Below are 16550 nucleotides of genomic sequence, written 5' to 3'. Positions count from 1 at the left end.
AAGAACTAGAAGGCTCTGGAAGATGCACGTACTGCAACAGAAAAAAAGGAAAACAACAGAAAAACCAAGACTAGATGCCGTGTATGCCAGTGACATATCTACAAAGAACACTTGGCAGTGACGTGTTTGGTGCAGTACGGAAAGTCAAGAATCTAGTGATAACACAGAATGAATGTCAATTGTTGAACATCTGATTTTTGTATTGTCAAAATACCTTTGAACATTATTTACAAGTTCCTGCAAAATTATTTACTAGTTCTGTAACATTAAAATAGTTTTTGCTTAATTTTTGCTGTTTTTTCTCGATCCGGTCTAAAATACTGTGCGCGCCTCCTCATGGGATTATTTTTACGTGCCCTCTCCAGGGTTAAAATTCTACTTACATTTGTAAAAATGAGTGACTGCTATTACAGACCGAGAACACATGTCACTTATATTATACAGGGTAAGGCAAAACTAACACACCTAAGGAATTTGTAGCCTGTAAAAGATCGCAAATAATCACCAGGAACAGGGGATCTCCAGGCCAAATACAGATATTTACATGTATTTTTGCCTGCACGGAATGATAACTCATGACCTCTGCATAAACATTTATTTCTAGGTAACTATATGTGCCCCATTACAGTACCACCAAATTTTTCTGGATATGTGCTGGTCACATTCCCTTACAGACCCTACCATTCTTGCTTGGTCCATTCTGACCACCCTGTATATTAATGCAGGAATAAAAGGAAATGGGTAGGAAGTAATGTTACTGAACACTGTTCAGGCTAAAAATCCTGATAGAATCAAGGAAGAAAATAATCAAACAATAAACAAGAATGATCAAGGAGAAGAGCATTCAACCAACAGGCTGATTCCAATTAAAGAGGGTTATGAGAGGATTCAAGTTAAGAGAATACTTATACTGTACATGTAACTTTAAATACAAGAAAAGACAGAGGGATGTGGAAAGTTGAAGCAAAATCTAATCCAGGTAACAGAGACAGAGAATGACTAAATGTACCAACATGTACCAATATGTACCAAGAAGCACTTCAGATTGTCTCAGGAATGCTTTTCCTTTCTGCTACAAAAAGTTTGTCTTCCATTATCTGCAATCTGCACTTTCCTTTCATGTAATGACTACAGTATGGTACGATTTTTCCAGCTAAGTTTGAATATCTGTATAATTATTTCTTTTTTTAAAATTTTCTTAATAATCCATATAATTTGGTTTTAAGTGATCCACCTATTTAAAACTAACACATGTAAATACAACTGTATCTTAGTATCAGTTATATCCTCATTTTTTATTTTGGTACTAGTTTCGACTGTTTTGGTCATCATCAGCCATCATAATTATTGGTACATAAGAACATTAAACACCTGAATCTGTCTAAAAACATAAACCCTAAATAAAATAAACACACATAAAAACACTCCAAATAAGTCTGTGTAGTGATCTTGACAATGACAGATCAACAGTCATGATTGCAAGCTATAACAGTCTTGATTTAACACACTGCTGACCGGATGCTCCTCGTACTGTCCATCCCCTATACCCGGCCATTTCCTGAGCAACTTAGTGTGAAAACACATGAATAGAATCAAATGAACCTGGCTTCACTAACCTTATATTGATTGTGATAATATTTACTGGAAACTTTCTGAATTAGTCCTAATTATGTTCATTGGTGTGATATGTTGAGTATCAATGACCTTGGTGAAGTGGCATATGGCAACTTGTACAGATTTCACGTTGGTTTGAAGGGTGTATATTTTCACCATCACTACTCACACTTTCATCAGAAGAGCTTTCAATATCTAACTCACGTTTTTCAATGTGACTTGGGCATTCTGAATAATTATCCGCATGCAGATCGTTAAATATTTCACCCTGATCTAAACATGCGGTCAAACTGGGAAGTGCCATCTTACCCACCGCATGGCTCTTTCAGTGACGAAAACATTAGGTTGGAAAACTAAGAAATTGAAGCATAAAACAGAAGAAGAATGAAAATTAAAGGTAACATGGAATAAACAAAACCTTCAACAACGAGATTCTATAAACCAAGACCGCTAACTAGTTTCAGAAGTTCCAACAGATGTCACCAAATATGAAAATCTTGTGAACACAAATTAACTCGGGACCTATCAGCAATGTTCGGCCAGCTAAACACAAGTAGACTCGAGTCCTGTCCGTAATGTGTTAACATTGGTGCGTATAACACCTGTCCTTGACTGAAGCTTGCAACTTGTAGTAGTCACCAAAACTAAGGTGTATGACCATGAATGAGATGAACGTTCGTAAAATAGATATAGACCAATAAAACTGTTGAGTCAGTTGTCAATGGATTGTGTATATTTAAAAACCAGAAATGATTGGTCTGTAAGGATCTATTTTATGGATGTCCCCCTCATTCATGGTCGTGCACCTCATTTTTGATGACTGCCACAAGTTACAAGCTTCAGTCAAGGACAGGTGTTATATGCACCGATGTTACATCAAGACTGCTATAGTTTATAATTATGACTGTCAATCTGATCGTCACTGTCAAGATCACTACACAGACTTATTTGGAGTGTTTTTATGTGTGTTTACCTACAGTTCATGTTCTTAGACAGTTTCAAGTGTTTAATGTTTAATATAATAAAAATCTTCCGGGCTAATCTGCCGTGGTCCACTCCTCTCATTCCTGGAGGAATAAGAGGAGTGCTTTCCTGGAGGAATGAGAGGAGTGGACCACGGCAGAATAGCCCGGAAGATTTTTATTGTACTGACACCGGCTGTGAAAAGCCTTCATACTTTAATGTTTAATGTTTTTATGTACCAATGATTATGACAGCTGATGATGACAAAAAAAGGTTGAAACTAGTATCAAAATAAAAAATGAGGATATAACGGGTAGTAAGATATAGTTGTATTCACATGTGTTTGTATCGAATATGTGGACTACTTTAAAACCAAATCATACATAATTGGTGTCAATAAGGATAAAAAATGAAACTTATAGCATATTATCATAATACCGTAATCCTTTCATAGAATCTCACTGTATACCATGAACTGTTGACTTTCTTTCATCTCTGGTATTTGAAATGAACTACCAAATATTTCAGTTACAGTGTTGAATATTCATGTTCTGGTAGTGAAAAAAACCCCACAAATTTCAGAACTATCAATGATGGGTATTATTGTTTATATAATGAAAATATAACACTAGTGCTTTCACAAACAGAAAATCAGTCAGAATATTTCACAGTATAAATTTTTTACTTGTATTTCACCCAAATCTCTTCCTTAACAGTATTATTTTATTAGATTGAAAGAATGGTATATAAAAACTCGGCCATCTTACTGCAAGTGAAATTTGGAATTAACATCCACACGATATTTCTCTTTACTATGCTAACAGTTTATGCTAGACAAAGTAGTGAAATTTTCAAGCAATTATGCTTTAATCAGGGCAATGATATGAAACAAAAAAATGTGTTTAAGAGAAGCCTTGACATCAAGAACCATTCTTTATGATTTAATTTCCATAAAGAAAACACTTCTAAGATTAAAGAACAGCTTTAGCTTGTTACATTCAGAGAGGAACACTAACTTGCATATACCAATATTTTTTAAATACCATTTGTCTTCAATTAAAAAATGTAAACAACAATATTTTTTTTATGAACGTCTACTTTTATTCAGTTCTAGACAGTATAAAATTAAACACAAACACAAATCATAAAACAACACAGATGTCTTTTCTTTTACTAGTATTCACATGTCATGGATATCTTAACATTCAAAGAGAGAAAAAAGGTCTGATGAGTGTCATACATTTACATAACTGATGTAAAACTAATTAAAGTACTGAAAGTATTAATTTTAAAAAAATATTAGACATTGTAAATATACATACAGCTTGAAAAACAAAAATGGGAGTGAAATGACAAGTATATTTAATTAGAGAACTGACAGAACTAACACTAGGATATTCAACTAGGCTATGAAATGTACAACACTCTACAAAATTGTGAATACAGATAACATAGAGTCACAATAAATGTGAAATTGGTTGTAATGACATGTTTTACATAAAATCACACTCTATTAGGAGCCAGTAGCATAAATTACATGACCCTCAACATAGCTAACTGTTTATGACCAGGATTTTTCATAATTCTTTTCTTCACATTTGCATGATTTGTAGTTAAAAACATAATATCTAGGTATACTCAAGGATAAGAGACTAATGGTAACAGTTTTAGGCAGCATGTATACAAATGAGCAACTGATAGGTTGAAGTTCCTCCCATACAAACAATTCCAATAAAGTTGATTTTTATAAATGACAGAATTCATACTTTTTGTAATATTGTAGCATCCATTATAATAATAATAAGACCAAACAAGTTGGCCGTGCAGTTAGGGGTGTGCAGCTATGAGCTTGCATTCGTGAGATAGTGTGTTTAAACCCCACTGTCAGCAGCTCTGAAGATAGTTTTCCAGTGTTTCCCATTTTCACACCAGGCAAATGCTGGGGGCTGTACCTTACTTAAGGCCAGGGCTGCTTCTTTCCCCCTCCTAGCCCTTTTCTATCCCATCGTCACCATAAGACCTAGCTGTGTCAGTATGACATAAGCAACTTATAAGCAAAATAACAATAAAGGCATAGTGGTTGCAGAGGTGGTAATGATGATGATGATGATGATGATGATGATTATTATTATTATTATTATTATTATTTTATTATTATTATTATTATTTAGTTCATTCTGAAAGCTTTTAAGAGTGAAGTGCACACGTCCAGCTTGTCTTGCCAAACATACACAACAAAAAGCAAAATATTAGTGAAATTGATAATATTCATTTTTAATAGTCAACCTGAGCAATTATCAATTCACTGACATGTAAATTTAGTACAGTTCCTTATAGCAGCTGTGATAATGTGTTTTAAGGAAAAATAATGTTTCTCTTAGATAAACTAATGAATACTTTGACTTAAGGTATTGCAATCTTATGTGGCAATCTACCAAACCTATTGATCCAATTAAACAGCTTTCCTTAAATATGAGTGGTGAGTAACAACAGGTATACCCTATTGAAATAAATAAGGTACCTTAATGATTCATGGAAAAACTGCAAATGAATGTTAGGAGGTACTGCTAAGCTGTCATTTAGATGATTATTTCATGATACCAAATGATTTGCTATTATTTGTTTGCTGACGTAACTTTTTCAAAAGCTTAGAAACACTTTGCAAATGTTTAAAATTACGCGGGTAAGTCTGTTTCTCACAGTAGCTATGGATTATGCAAAGGAATGAATACTTTTAACAGCTATAGGGCAGGGGTGTAATGAATGTGATACGGCCTGCCTACCAAAATAAAAATTCGGGTCCCTCAATTTTTTTTGCTTTACGTCACACCGACACAGATAGGTCTTATGGCGACATTGGGACAGGAAAGGCCTAGGAATGAGAAGGAAGTGACCATGGCCTTAATTAAGGTACAGCCCCAGCATTTGCCTGGTGTGAAAATGGGAAACCACAGAAAACCATATTCAGGGCTGCCGACAGTGGGGTTCAAACTCACTATATCCTGGATGCAAGCTCACAGCTGTGCGACCTTAACCGCACGACCAACTCACCTGGTCAAATGAAATGTATACGCTAGGAATATCTAATATAAATTTAATCACAATTGGTAAAAATACTGTAATGTAATGTACTGTACTGTCAAATTACATAAACAAAGGGATTATTCATTATTGTAAGATTACTACAAAATAAAGTTTAATCGGTTTTATTTGACTGCCTCCGTGGTTTAAGCCGCTGAACTGCCAACTATACACCACTGGCAATTATTCCTCTACGTACGAACTGTAAAACTATTTTGACTGATTCTACAAATAATACCAATATAAATACCACCCTGACTACTGTATTTCCATGCTAGATATATTGTGAGGAGTCTGTGGGGCCCCTTAAAGGCCCGGGTCTTCTGCAATGCAGGCCCATATGTTATGCCCCTTCTTTAGTGTGATGACAATATTACAAATTCTATGAAAACATATAAATAATTACCAATATTTATAGCAATTATGACTATATACAAATTTGAAAATAACTGTCTCAAATGAAATACAAATAAGAGTTCCAATTTTCTAGCTTTTATCTGTATTATTTTAATTCTTATGCAGCATTATGTAGAAAGGAAGAAAAAATATGACATCAAACTTTATATGTCTATTGTAAACAAATGTGAGACAAGCTAAAGAACACATAATAACTGCTGGTCTTTGGTCAAAAGATGCCCATCATTTAATGTGGCTACTGGCTACAAATTCTTTCATGTTACTGGCTCAATTATTACTGATAAATATTCTTGCCATTAACTCTGTAAGAATAGTTAATTCACAAGAATATTATGGTAATGTGTTCTGTACGGTTAATCTCTGCTAACCACAAATTTATTATTTTAACAACATGCATTCAATTGCACTATTTTGTTTTTTTTAACTTCGTTGTAAGTCTACTTGACTTTGGAACACATTTTAAATGGCACACATACCAGACAAACATAAAACTAGTTCTCTCAGCTTACATCAGTTAATAAACGAATTTACACACATTCCTTCTCCCCTGGTGTTGTTCCCATTTGTTAACATTTATATACAAATATCCAACATAGTTAAGAAATATTATGAATGTACCTACTTCAGTTATGGTCCTCACTTACTATTGCATTAAATTCTAGGAAGTGAGCTATTTGTTAATTGCTTGAAAAACTACTAAGTTTCAGAAAACATTTATGAGTTAAATTACAGGTACAAGTTTATGCAGTTTGTTTTGGGATTAGTTTGAGTAATTCACATTTGTGCAGAATAGTTTACACAACTGAAGTAGACACAAATAACAGTGATTTTAACTGTAAGACTAGTTCATAAACATAAGAATTCTCAACCATTGGACCTACAGAGGTTGATTTACACTAAAGTTTGAATGTTAGTTCTACCTACATCTGTGGCAGTGATATTTTTTTGACAGTATACCACTCTAAAAAATATAGGGCAGATGACAACTGATGTCTCACCACTTGTGCTCACTGTAAACTAAACACACCGCAGTCATGTTTATTTCTATGGAAACAATCGGAGAAGTACTGGCAAACCATAAGAGATCAGTCCATACAATTCGTTCAAAGTTTTTGTTATTTCTGTAGACGAGTCATTGACATTGACTTATCTCACAGAAAAGCAGATTCACACAGACAGTGTCCACTAAAGCTAGGTACAGGATAAGTAAACAGATCTGCTTTAAATATCAGAGTTATCACAATTAAGATTTATAGAATTCCCGGTGGCACCGCAACGACAAGCCAACTACAGTCACACTGTTTGTCGGTCTCTACACTTGTTCGCTTGCAGTCTTCAGCTGATAAAACTGTGCTCCAGCTAAAGACGGATATCTAACAGAGATCATCAGAATGGGATAGGAACATTAATTTTTCCATCATGGCTACAATTCTCTTTGAATTAAGAAGAAATCTAGTTGCCATAAAGTTCAGCCCCAGTTTCATTTTTCCGCACTATGAAAACTGGAGATGAACTACTGCTGTTGGAGCAACAGCTGCTCCAGTTCATCCGCAGAACGTAAGAGGAATGCTGCCGACTCCCGATAGCCCGTTATCAGCTGCCTCACAGCTGCCATTTCAGCTGTATTCAACTTGTGGCTGAGCAGGGGCTTGGTCTTCATACTAAGATCTGTTGGTCCTGCAAATTAAGAAGATAATTTAATTAGAATGAACCTAAAATAAATACATTATACTAAGATCTACATAAGATGAAAGAGAGAAATAATCAAACTACCCAACTGTTTTTGTCCATCCTTTCTAATGCAATATATAAATTAAAATTGGAATAATGTGTATATAATGGAAAGAAACAGTATGAATACCCATCAAAGATATGATGGTGAGTAGGAACAAGAAAAGGATAAAAGTAATGGCGAGTTAGTGTAGGTAGAAAGAATATCGGAGAAGAGACAATGAAAAATGAAATACATTAAAGGAGAGTAACAAACTCTGTACCTCTACAGTACTTGCTGTCATCATTAACCCTGGCCAATTTTCTTCTCGCATTCTGTGGAACTCATTTCTGATGGTGTGAAAACTCACATGTTTTGTCTGGAAGTGTTTTGTAAGTTATACAGGTTTCAAACTATTGTTGGCTAAAATATCCAAGCAGACAAAATACTGTGGCCATTCCTATCTATTTTAGTGAAATACAGTTTTAGATATTCGTCTTGATATTTGCGCACTTTTGTTTTTGTTACCAGTGAGAGCTGAAGCGAATGTGGAAGGTGAGCTTCTACTGTAGTACAACTAAATTTACATTATGTTCTTTATTCATGAGAGAATGGGCGCTTGATGAAACACTTTTATGGGATCGCTTTTTACCACTGTGGATCAGCCCCCTGCCCATAATTATGACGATTATCGTCGATTTAAGCCCACTAAGGACTGCTGATGACTAGTTCTTCCTCGATTCTCTTCTTTGTTCCCAATATCTCTTGAGCCCTGCTCATAATTTCTCCTTTATCTCCTGTGAAAGGAGCTTCCGACTTCTAGGGACTCTAGAAGGTAAGATCCAAGACTGTACCATAGCGCAAAATTTGGAACGATCTTCTATATCAATGTCTGAAATCCCAGCCGAATCTAAGTCCTTCTGTACTTCGTTAAGTCACAAGCTTCCAGTCCTGTAGCTTTTAACCAAAGAGAAGATCTTCTTGGTAAACCTGTTGCTGTCCATTCATTGTAGGTGTCCGTAATACTTAAGCCTCCTACGTCGCATGCTGGTATTGGCTGATTCTAACTGTCGATACAGCTCAGAGTTCGATTTAAGTCTGTACGTTCCATCTGGGAGCAATCTCAGTCCATGAATTTTCCTGAGGATATGTCCTTCAGCTTTATCTAGATCCATGGTGCCTTTTTTGTTCATCAGGAGGGTCTCTGAGGCATACAAAAACTGTGGTCTGACAACAGTTTTGTAATAACAGATCTTAGCATTTTTCGAAATGCACCTCTTATTATAATGGTTGTGGGATAGTTGGTACACTGCACTGAGTTTCTTACATCTTTCTAAGATGGATGTACCATCTCTACCATTGGGGTGGACCCATTCATCAAGATAGCGGAAGCAACTGACTCTCCCAATCGTTCCATGTATGGTCATCAAAGGGGATTTTCCGGGATGCCGAGTCTCAAAGTACTTGGTTTTGTCGTACGATATTTGTAATCCTGCCTTCACTGCTACCTCATGCAGGGCTTCGATAGCAATGACAGCATCCTTAGAGTTGTTGCTTAGGATTGCAATGTCCAACTCCCAGCTCCCGGCTCCAATGACAACTGGTTTGATTTCTAGACTCCTCAGTGTACATTCCCAGTTCTTGATGATTTTATCAAGCACTATATTAAACAGAATGGGTGAGAGGCCATCACCCTGTCGTACTCCAGTTTTTATCTTGAAACTCCGAGATAGTTCTCCCGTGAACTTCACCTTAGATATTGTATCCGTAAGAGTCTGCTGGATGAGGGTGCATGTGTTGTGATCGACTCCTCGTTCTTGCAGTATGGAGAAGAGTGTCTGGCGGTCGATGGAATCATAAGCTTTTTTAAAGTCGACAAAAACTACAGTGATGTTAATACTCCTTACTTGTTTTAGTTGGAGAAGGGTTTCCAGGTTGAAGATCTGCTCGGTACAGGACCGTCCACGCCGAAATCCTCCTTGATATTCACCAATTATGACGAATTATTTATGGCGATACATTTACCACTAAAAGAAAGGTTGACTACCCCTATTCAAAACATGCTGAAATCCATCCGTACAGCACAGTGTACTGTCACTGACTGACAATGAGTTTCAGGCTGAGAAAGAAGAATCTAGTGAGGCAGTGGTGGTAACATTGTCAAGTGGCTTAGTGTCATTAAACTATAATATAAGTTGGCACCATGGATGATAGGTTTGCATATGAAAGGGCACTGAGGTAATCCGTTAAATTGTAGTAGTCAAAGACATGTGACAGCACCTAATCTCCAAACTCATACTGGCAGGGTCTAATTGCCAGCCTTTCTGGTCAGCACTTGTGAAATTCTAAGCAAAGTAGTATATTTCCATGAAAGTATATCAAGGGTCTAATTGCCAGCCTTTCTGGTCAGCACTTGTGAAATTCTAAGCAACGTAGTATATTTCCATGAAAGTATATCAAGGGTCTAATAGCCAGCCTTTCTGGTCAGCACTTGTGAAATTCTAAGCAAAGTTTATCAGTTTTGAAAAGGAGTGGAAGAGATTCTTGCCTGGCTAACTGTACTGAGAATCTGAGGATAGCAATAATGGTTCGAAAATGAGATGAAGTTTGAATCGTTATATGAACTTCCAACCTTAGATACGCCCTTCTTAATTACACTCCACGCACCCCACACGTTGTCAACCACTTCTCTACAGCCTATGATGTCACTAGAGGAAGTGTTTGTTTACATCGAGCATATACAAAAATCTGTTTTGTTGAAAGATGCTGAATGGTTCAACGGATTTTGAGAGTTCACTTATAGAGAGTTCATGAAATTAAATAGTTATAAAAGGTGTATTAAAAAAAGCTGCGTTCAATTTATTATTTTTTAACAAACAGTGATGAGTCAAGTCCAAAAAGGCGAATACAAATTATATCAAATGTAAACCAATGTAAATAACATATGAGGGGGTACCCAAAAATAACCGGAATAACATTTCCGTGGGCGAAGCTTGTGTAGTACGCATTTCTCCTGCTAGGCGTGTATAGGGCAACTCATTGCCAGTTCAGTGCCGCCTGTGTTATTGACCTGGCTTGTTCTATTCATCTGCAGTGATTGTTCTTGCTAGCACTGTTTTGTTCTTGTTTTGTTATTTTATGATGGCAAGTTTAAGTGAACAACATGCAAACCTTTTATTGGGAAGTTTTAAGAAGATTGTGCAACAGTGTTCATCATAAAAGATCCAATTTGTTGAGACAGGAGACTGGTTCGTCCACCATGACAACGCATCTGCACACACAGCCATCTCTGTTAAGACAGTTTTTGGCTAAAATTACATGGTTCTGCCGCCCCATGCATGACTTGGCTCCGTGCTACTTTTTTTTATTTCCATGCATGAAAAGAAACATGAAAGGACACCGCTTTGACAACATTGAAGAAGTCAAGAAAAAACGAGGGAGGTGCTGTCAGCCATTTCTAAAGATGACTACAAAAAATGTTTCAAATAGTGGAAGCACCGGTAGGACAAATGTATTAGTTGTAATGGAGAGTATTTTGAAGGGGATACAGTTCTTTTGTAAAAAATTTGAAAAAATAATTCCATTTTTTTGGGTAGCCCCTCATACAGTACATACATACACACATGCATCTTCATTATAGACTGTCATGCCTTACAGCGTTCAGTCGGCAAGCCTCTGTGAATTTACTAAACACCACCATAATTCTCTATTTGTAACTAGTTGTGTGGCCTTGTTTATTTCTATACCTCTTATCTTTAAATCGTTAGAATGTAAATAAATTCAGTTAAATAATATATGTGTTTAAACATATATAAAATTATAGTATTAGTATTCTTCTTCTTCTTTTCCTACTGCTTTTTCCCACACCTGTGGGGTCGTGGGTGAGAACTATGTTACACATGTGGATTCGACCCTGTTTTTCGGCCGGATGCCCTTTCTGACGCCTACCATGTATGGAGGGATGTAATCACTATTGCGTGTTTCTGTGGTGGTTGGTAGTGTAGTGTGTTGTGTGAATATGAAGAGGAGAGTGTTGGGACGGACACAAACACCCAGTCCCCGAGCCAGAAGTATTAATCAGAAGCGATTAAAATCACCGACCCGGCTGGGAATCAAACCCGGGACCCTCTGAACCAAAGGCCAGTACGCTGACCATTCAGCCAACGAGTCTGACAATTACAGTATTAGTATTACTACTTAAAATTATTTCCAATGACTACCCCTTTCAAGAGACCACCTCTCTTAAAGACCAATTTTTCATGGAACCAGGTAACACTTTGAAGACAAGCGGTGTGAGCCGTACGTCGATGACAATGTTCCGTAGAGGTCGAGCGATGTACGCAGTATGGCATTGAGTTCTAGTGCTTATATATCCGCTTAGCATACTGCAAATATTAGCAGAGTGCTTGCAGTTCATTAAAAAAATACCAGGTTGCAGCACATCATCGGAAACCTAATTCTATTCTGATACTAAATTGGTACTACCGAAGCAGCTTCATAACCGCATGGTCTTTTGTGGCTGACGACTAGAGCCAATTTCCACAATTAATGTATTTTTTCATTTCTCAACGATTAGTACGTATGTATGTTATTATTATACAATCTTCCTGCAACAGCTGCAGGTTGCCCAAAGACAAAGAGTACCTTCACAACAATAATGGATGTGGATACAATAGATAATGTGTTCGTATGATGTTAAATGTAGGCAGTCGAGTGAGGCATGTCAAACATTTATTTGAGGTCCGCAAGCATGGTTCTTGAAGATCATGATGGACTTCTTGAGTGTGGTAATGGCGATGTTATAGATAAAATCTCTATTTAGCCCAAAGGTATTGCAGAAGTTGACAAAAAATGCAGGTATTGTTCCTCGAGCACCTAACATCAAGCCGATTACAGAAATGGATGAGAGCTTATATTTTTGCTTGTAGAAGTCCGCCGTTTCTTCATAAATTCTTCTTTTTTCTGCATCGACCTCTTCCGGCTGGTTTTCGTTGGTCTCAAATCTAATTGTTGGATCAATGATGAAACCTTCAGAACAGGATGGCTTAAAAGCAATAATGTCAATGCGTCGGTTGCTTCCTCTGTTGGAGAGACCGTGTACTTCTTCATAGACATTATAACCTTGTCCTCTAAGAGCGTTAGCTATCATTGATCTGACTACATTATGGCGTGAGGTGCGCAGTAATTCACCATGTGGACAGGCTCCCAGGACGTGTGAAAGAGTTTCGAACTCTCTGTGGCAACGCCGACAGAGGCTGTTGCCCTGGGATCTGCCAGGTACAGTACGCACAGCAGAGACATTGGCGTTCATTTTTATTGCATCACGCCATTCACTGCAAGACAATCCTTTATGATCACGAATCCATGTATTCGCTGGAGTATACTGTTTAAATAGGACTACACCTTTGCCTTTATGCTCTTTTTTGCTCCAGTTGTCAAAGGCTCTTCTTCTCAGTTCGAGTCGGACTTTCTTTGTATCTACAAAGCCATGTCTTTTGTCTCGAATAGATTCTGTTTCTGCTACATTTAATACGGCAAGGCTTGTGCTGATTTCTTGACATAAGTTTCTCGTTGAATGTAGAAAATTACTATTGGAAGATTTCAAAATTTTGCATGCATTAATATGTTGCAGATATATTTCCCATGATACACAAAATAAACCCAGACCTTTAAATTTCATTTCAGCGTATATCATATCATTCGGGACATCCATGGGAAGTTGCAAAATTTCCTTTAATGCCCCCCTAACCATAATATCGGCGTCATTTGTAAATTTGACTGGAATCTTTTGTGGTGGTACTGTCTGAAATTTATATACCAAACTGGGACAGATTGAAGTGTTTATGATTACAAATTTTTGATCGGAATGCAAAAGGGGTGAAGAAATGAGGAGCTCTAGGGTGTTTTTGAGCTTATTTAGGACCTCGACGGACTGGAAGGTAATTTCATTGGAAAAATTTACACCCAAATATTTGATAGATTCTCCTTTCTTCAGACATGGTATCTGTTTTTCATCTGCCGTGAATAGTTTTTCTTCTGACAGGTGACCATGTTTGATGCATATTCCTTTACATTTTCCAGTATTGATGCTAAGTCCAATTTCTTGTAGTTGATGTATGGCCGCATGAGCAAGTACTAAAGCTGACTCAGAATCTTTTCCAACAATAACTACATCATCAGCAAAACTTAACACTGTTAGAGCTTCATGATCTGGACTCAACTGAAAGCCATATTGGGTAGATATCGACGTTTCGCTAAGGTCATCCAGAATATGATTGATGGCGAGATTGAACAGGATTGGCGACAGAGGAGAACCTTGCATAACTCCCCTGCTTATCAAGAGAGGTCTTGTTTTGCTTCCCTGCGTCTGAATTTGTGTGACATTTCCTGATTGCAGATTCATGATTAAATTCGTAAGTTTGGATGGAATTGGTAACGACTTTAGTGTCTCATTTAAATGGGCATGACCAACGTTGTCAAAGGCTTTCTGGATATCTAAGAATATAGCAGTCAGATTAGCTTGTTTATTTTTGGCTTCACGGAGAAGAGAGTCGAGTATCGCAGTGTTGACATGCGTTCCAGAGGAGTTGGTAAATCCTCGTTGATTGGGGTTTAAGACAACATGTTCACGAAGACGCCTGTCAAGGACCTGCTCAATTATTCTCCTTATTACTGAACAGATTGTGATAGGTCTCCAGTTCTTAATATTGAGTGAATCTCCACCTTTATGAATTAGAACAGTCCTGGCCTTTTTGAAGATAGAAGGTACAACCCCAGTTTTCAACATACGTGTGGCAATGTGAGATATTATGTCGATTGCAATACTTTCTTTGATAACTCTGACGAGGACGTGGTCTGGGCCGGGTGATGTGTCTACGGCTATATGATTAATAGCAAATCTGATTTCATCTGGGCTTATAGTGTCATTAAATAAAATGTCAATTTGTTCCCTATCAATATCACTTGTATGAGATGGGTATTCGGGTCGAATCATGTCATTAGGTTGCCCGAGAATTTCAGAGAAATAATGAAATATTTCATCCGAAGGAATTTTACAGTTTTCAGCATTGGAATTTAAAACAGATCTAATAGCCTTTCTGCGCTGATTGTAAAAGTGGTACTGGGTAAGCTGATATTTGTATTTTTCGCGGCGTTTTATTCGGTCCCGTTTTGTTGCCCGTTCAGGGTTGGTTGTCTGTTTATATTTCCTTTGGTTGTCTGTGATTTGTTTATTTTTCCTATACTGGTAGTATTTCCGTGACGGATGTTTGGGGCCAGGAAGTAGATCAATCGCAGAGGCCAAGAACTCACACCAAATGTTAATCTCATTGTCAAATTGCTCGTCTGTCAAATTGTTTAAAAATCTACTTCGCCACTGCATCATTTTCTGCTTAAATTCATGCGGTAGTGTGTTGACATCTTTAGTTTCCGTGTTAGCATTAGGGTCACTTTCTTGAACGATTGTTTGGACATTTTGAGAGGGATCAGCCCTCTGTCGATTTCTAGAAACTAAAATTTGACGGTGAATATCAGGATGAGCTCTGCTGATGTGTATTTTGACCCCACGGGAACTGGAGTAATGACATCCGCAGTGTGGACACTGACAATTTATGTTATCACATGCCTGGTTTGAAGAATTCGCACTGTGTCTAGCTGATAAATTTGTATGAAGAGTTTGAGATGCCTGAGGAATTCCTAAATTAACGTGCAACTGTTCACTATCTAGCAATGATGAGTCCTGAGATAGTTGCTCGTGAGCTCTTGCTATGTGTATGTTAATGCCCCTCTTTGTAAACTTTCTGTGACATATCTTGCATTCAATAAATGTAGGCACAGCACTTGAAGTGCTTGATGCTTCCCGAGAATCGACCATGCTTTGGAGTGTTTGGCTCATCTGTAATAATGCTGTTTTTGAATGATAGATCTTACCGAGTCAGATGGTTCTCTCCACTGCTAACACAAAGGTAAATAGCTGATGTGAAGTGTCAGAATAATAATACTGCTTTTATATCGTCATATGTTCAACGACAGTGGTACAGAAATCAACCAACGAAGCCGTCATAGAGGGTACCCCACAATGTTATCACGGAGGTTGTACATTGGTAATGTAACGGAGGAAAATCAGGTGCAGATCATTAAAATAATCTATACTATAACATAAAGGTTCTACCGCAGTATTTTCATCCAGTTAATTATATTGTAAGATTTGTTATATAAATTCAATATATATCCAATCAAATGTCCAAATGCAGCACCTAACCTAGATTGTTGGTATCGTATGTAAACAGATTAGATTGTTTAGCCACAAACAATATGGTCACGAGATGATAAAATTCTTACTCATAAGGGCCTAAAGACTGCCAATTGTCCTAAACGGAGATTGTATTAGTTAATCTTCAAAATATTCGTGATATAGAATAACATAGCAACCATTCGATGAACGTAAATAAACAATACGTGTACTAACCTATAAGTATATGACAAAACAACTATAAACGCAGAAAACGATACAAGCCACAATGTAAACTATAAAACATATTTCAAAATATCACCAAGACCAGAAAAACTATAGTAAAAATGAATATTAACCGTAACAAAATGTCAAAATATCAAGATCGGGAAGTGTCTCTTAACACTCAAGTCACCGCCTTCTGAATTCATAACTTTTCATGTTTTTAATACGCATTGTGAAATTTTTAAAAAATTATTTAAAGTAGAAAAAAAAGTTTTAAATGTATTTATAAAAGTTAATGGTTTTGCTCCA

The 16550-nt window shown here is 36.9% G+C and overlaps 1 protein-coding gene across 1 annotated transcript in view; it reads right to left on the bottom strand.

Moving 5' to 3' along the window:
• Positions 1-3661: 3661 nt before the first annotated feature.
• The window catches only part of LOC136866397 (nucleolar protein 4), an 819316-nt gene continuing 806427 nt past the window's right edge, over positions 3662-16550 (bottom strand). Inside the window, exon 10 of the mRNA XM_067143319.2 lies at positions 3662-7752. Coding sequence (XP_066999420.2) covers positions 7589-7752 — 164 coding nt within the window. The 3' untranslated portion in view covers positions 3662-7588. The remainder of the gene's footprint in view (positions 7753-16550) is intronic.

The sequence above is a fragment of the Anabrus simplex genome, chromosome 3 (assembly GCF_040414725.1).
Source record: "Anabrus simplex isolate iqAnaSimp1 chromosome 3, ASM4041472v1, whole genome shotgun sequence".
Lineage (NCBI taxonomy): Eukaryota > Metazoa > Arthropoda > Insecta > Orthoptera > Tettigoniidae > Anabrus > Anabrus simplex.
The sequence above is the reverse complement of the archived record's forward strand: the minus strand, read 5'-3'. Positions and strand labels throughout refer to the sequence as shown.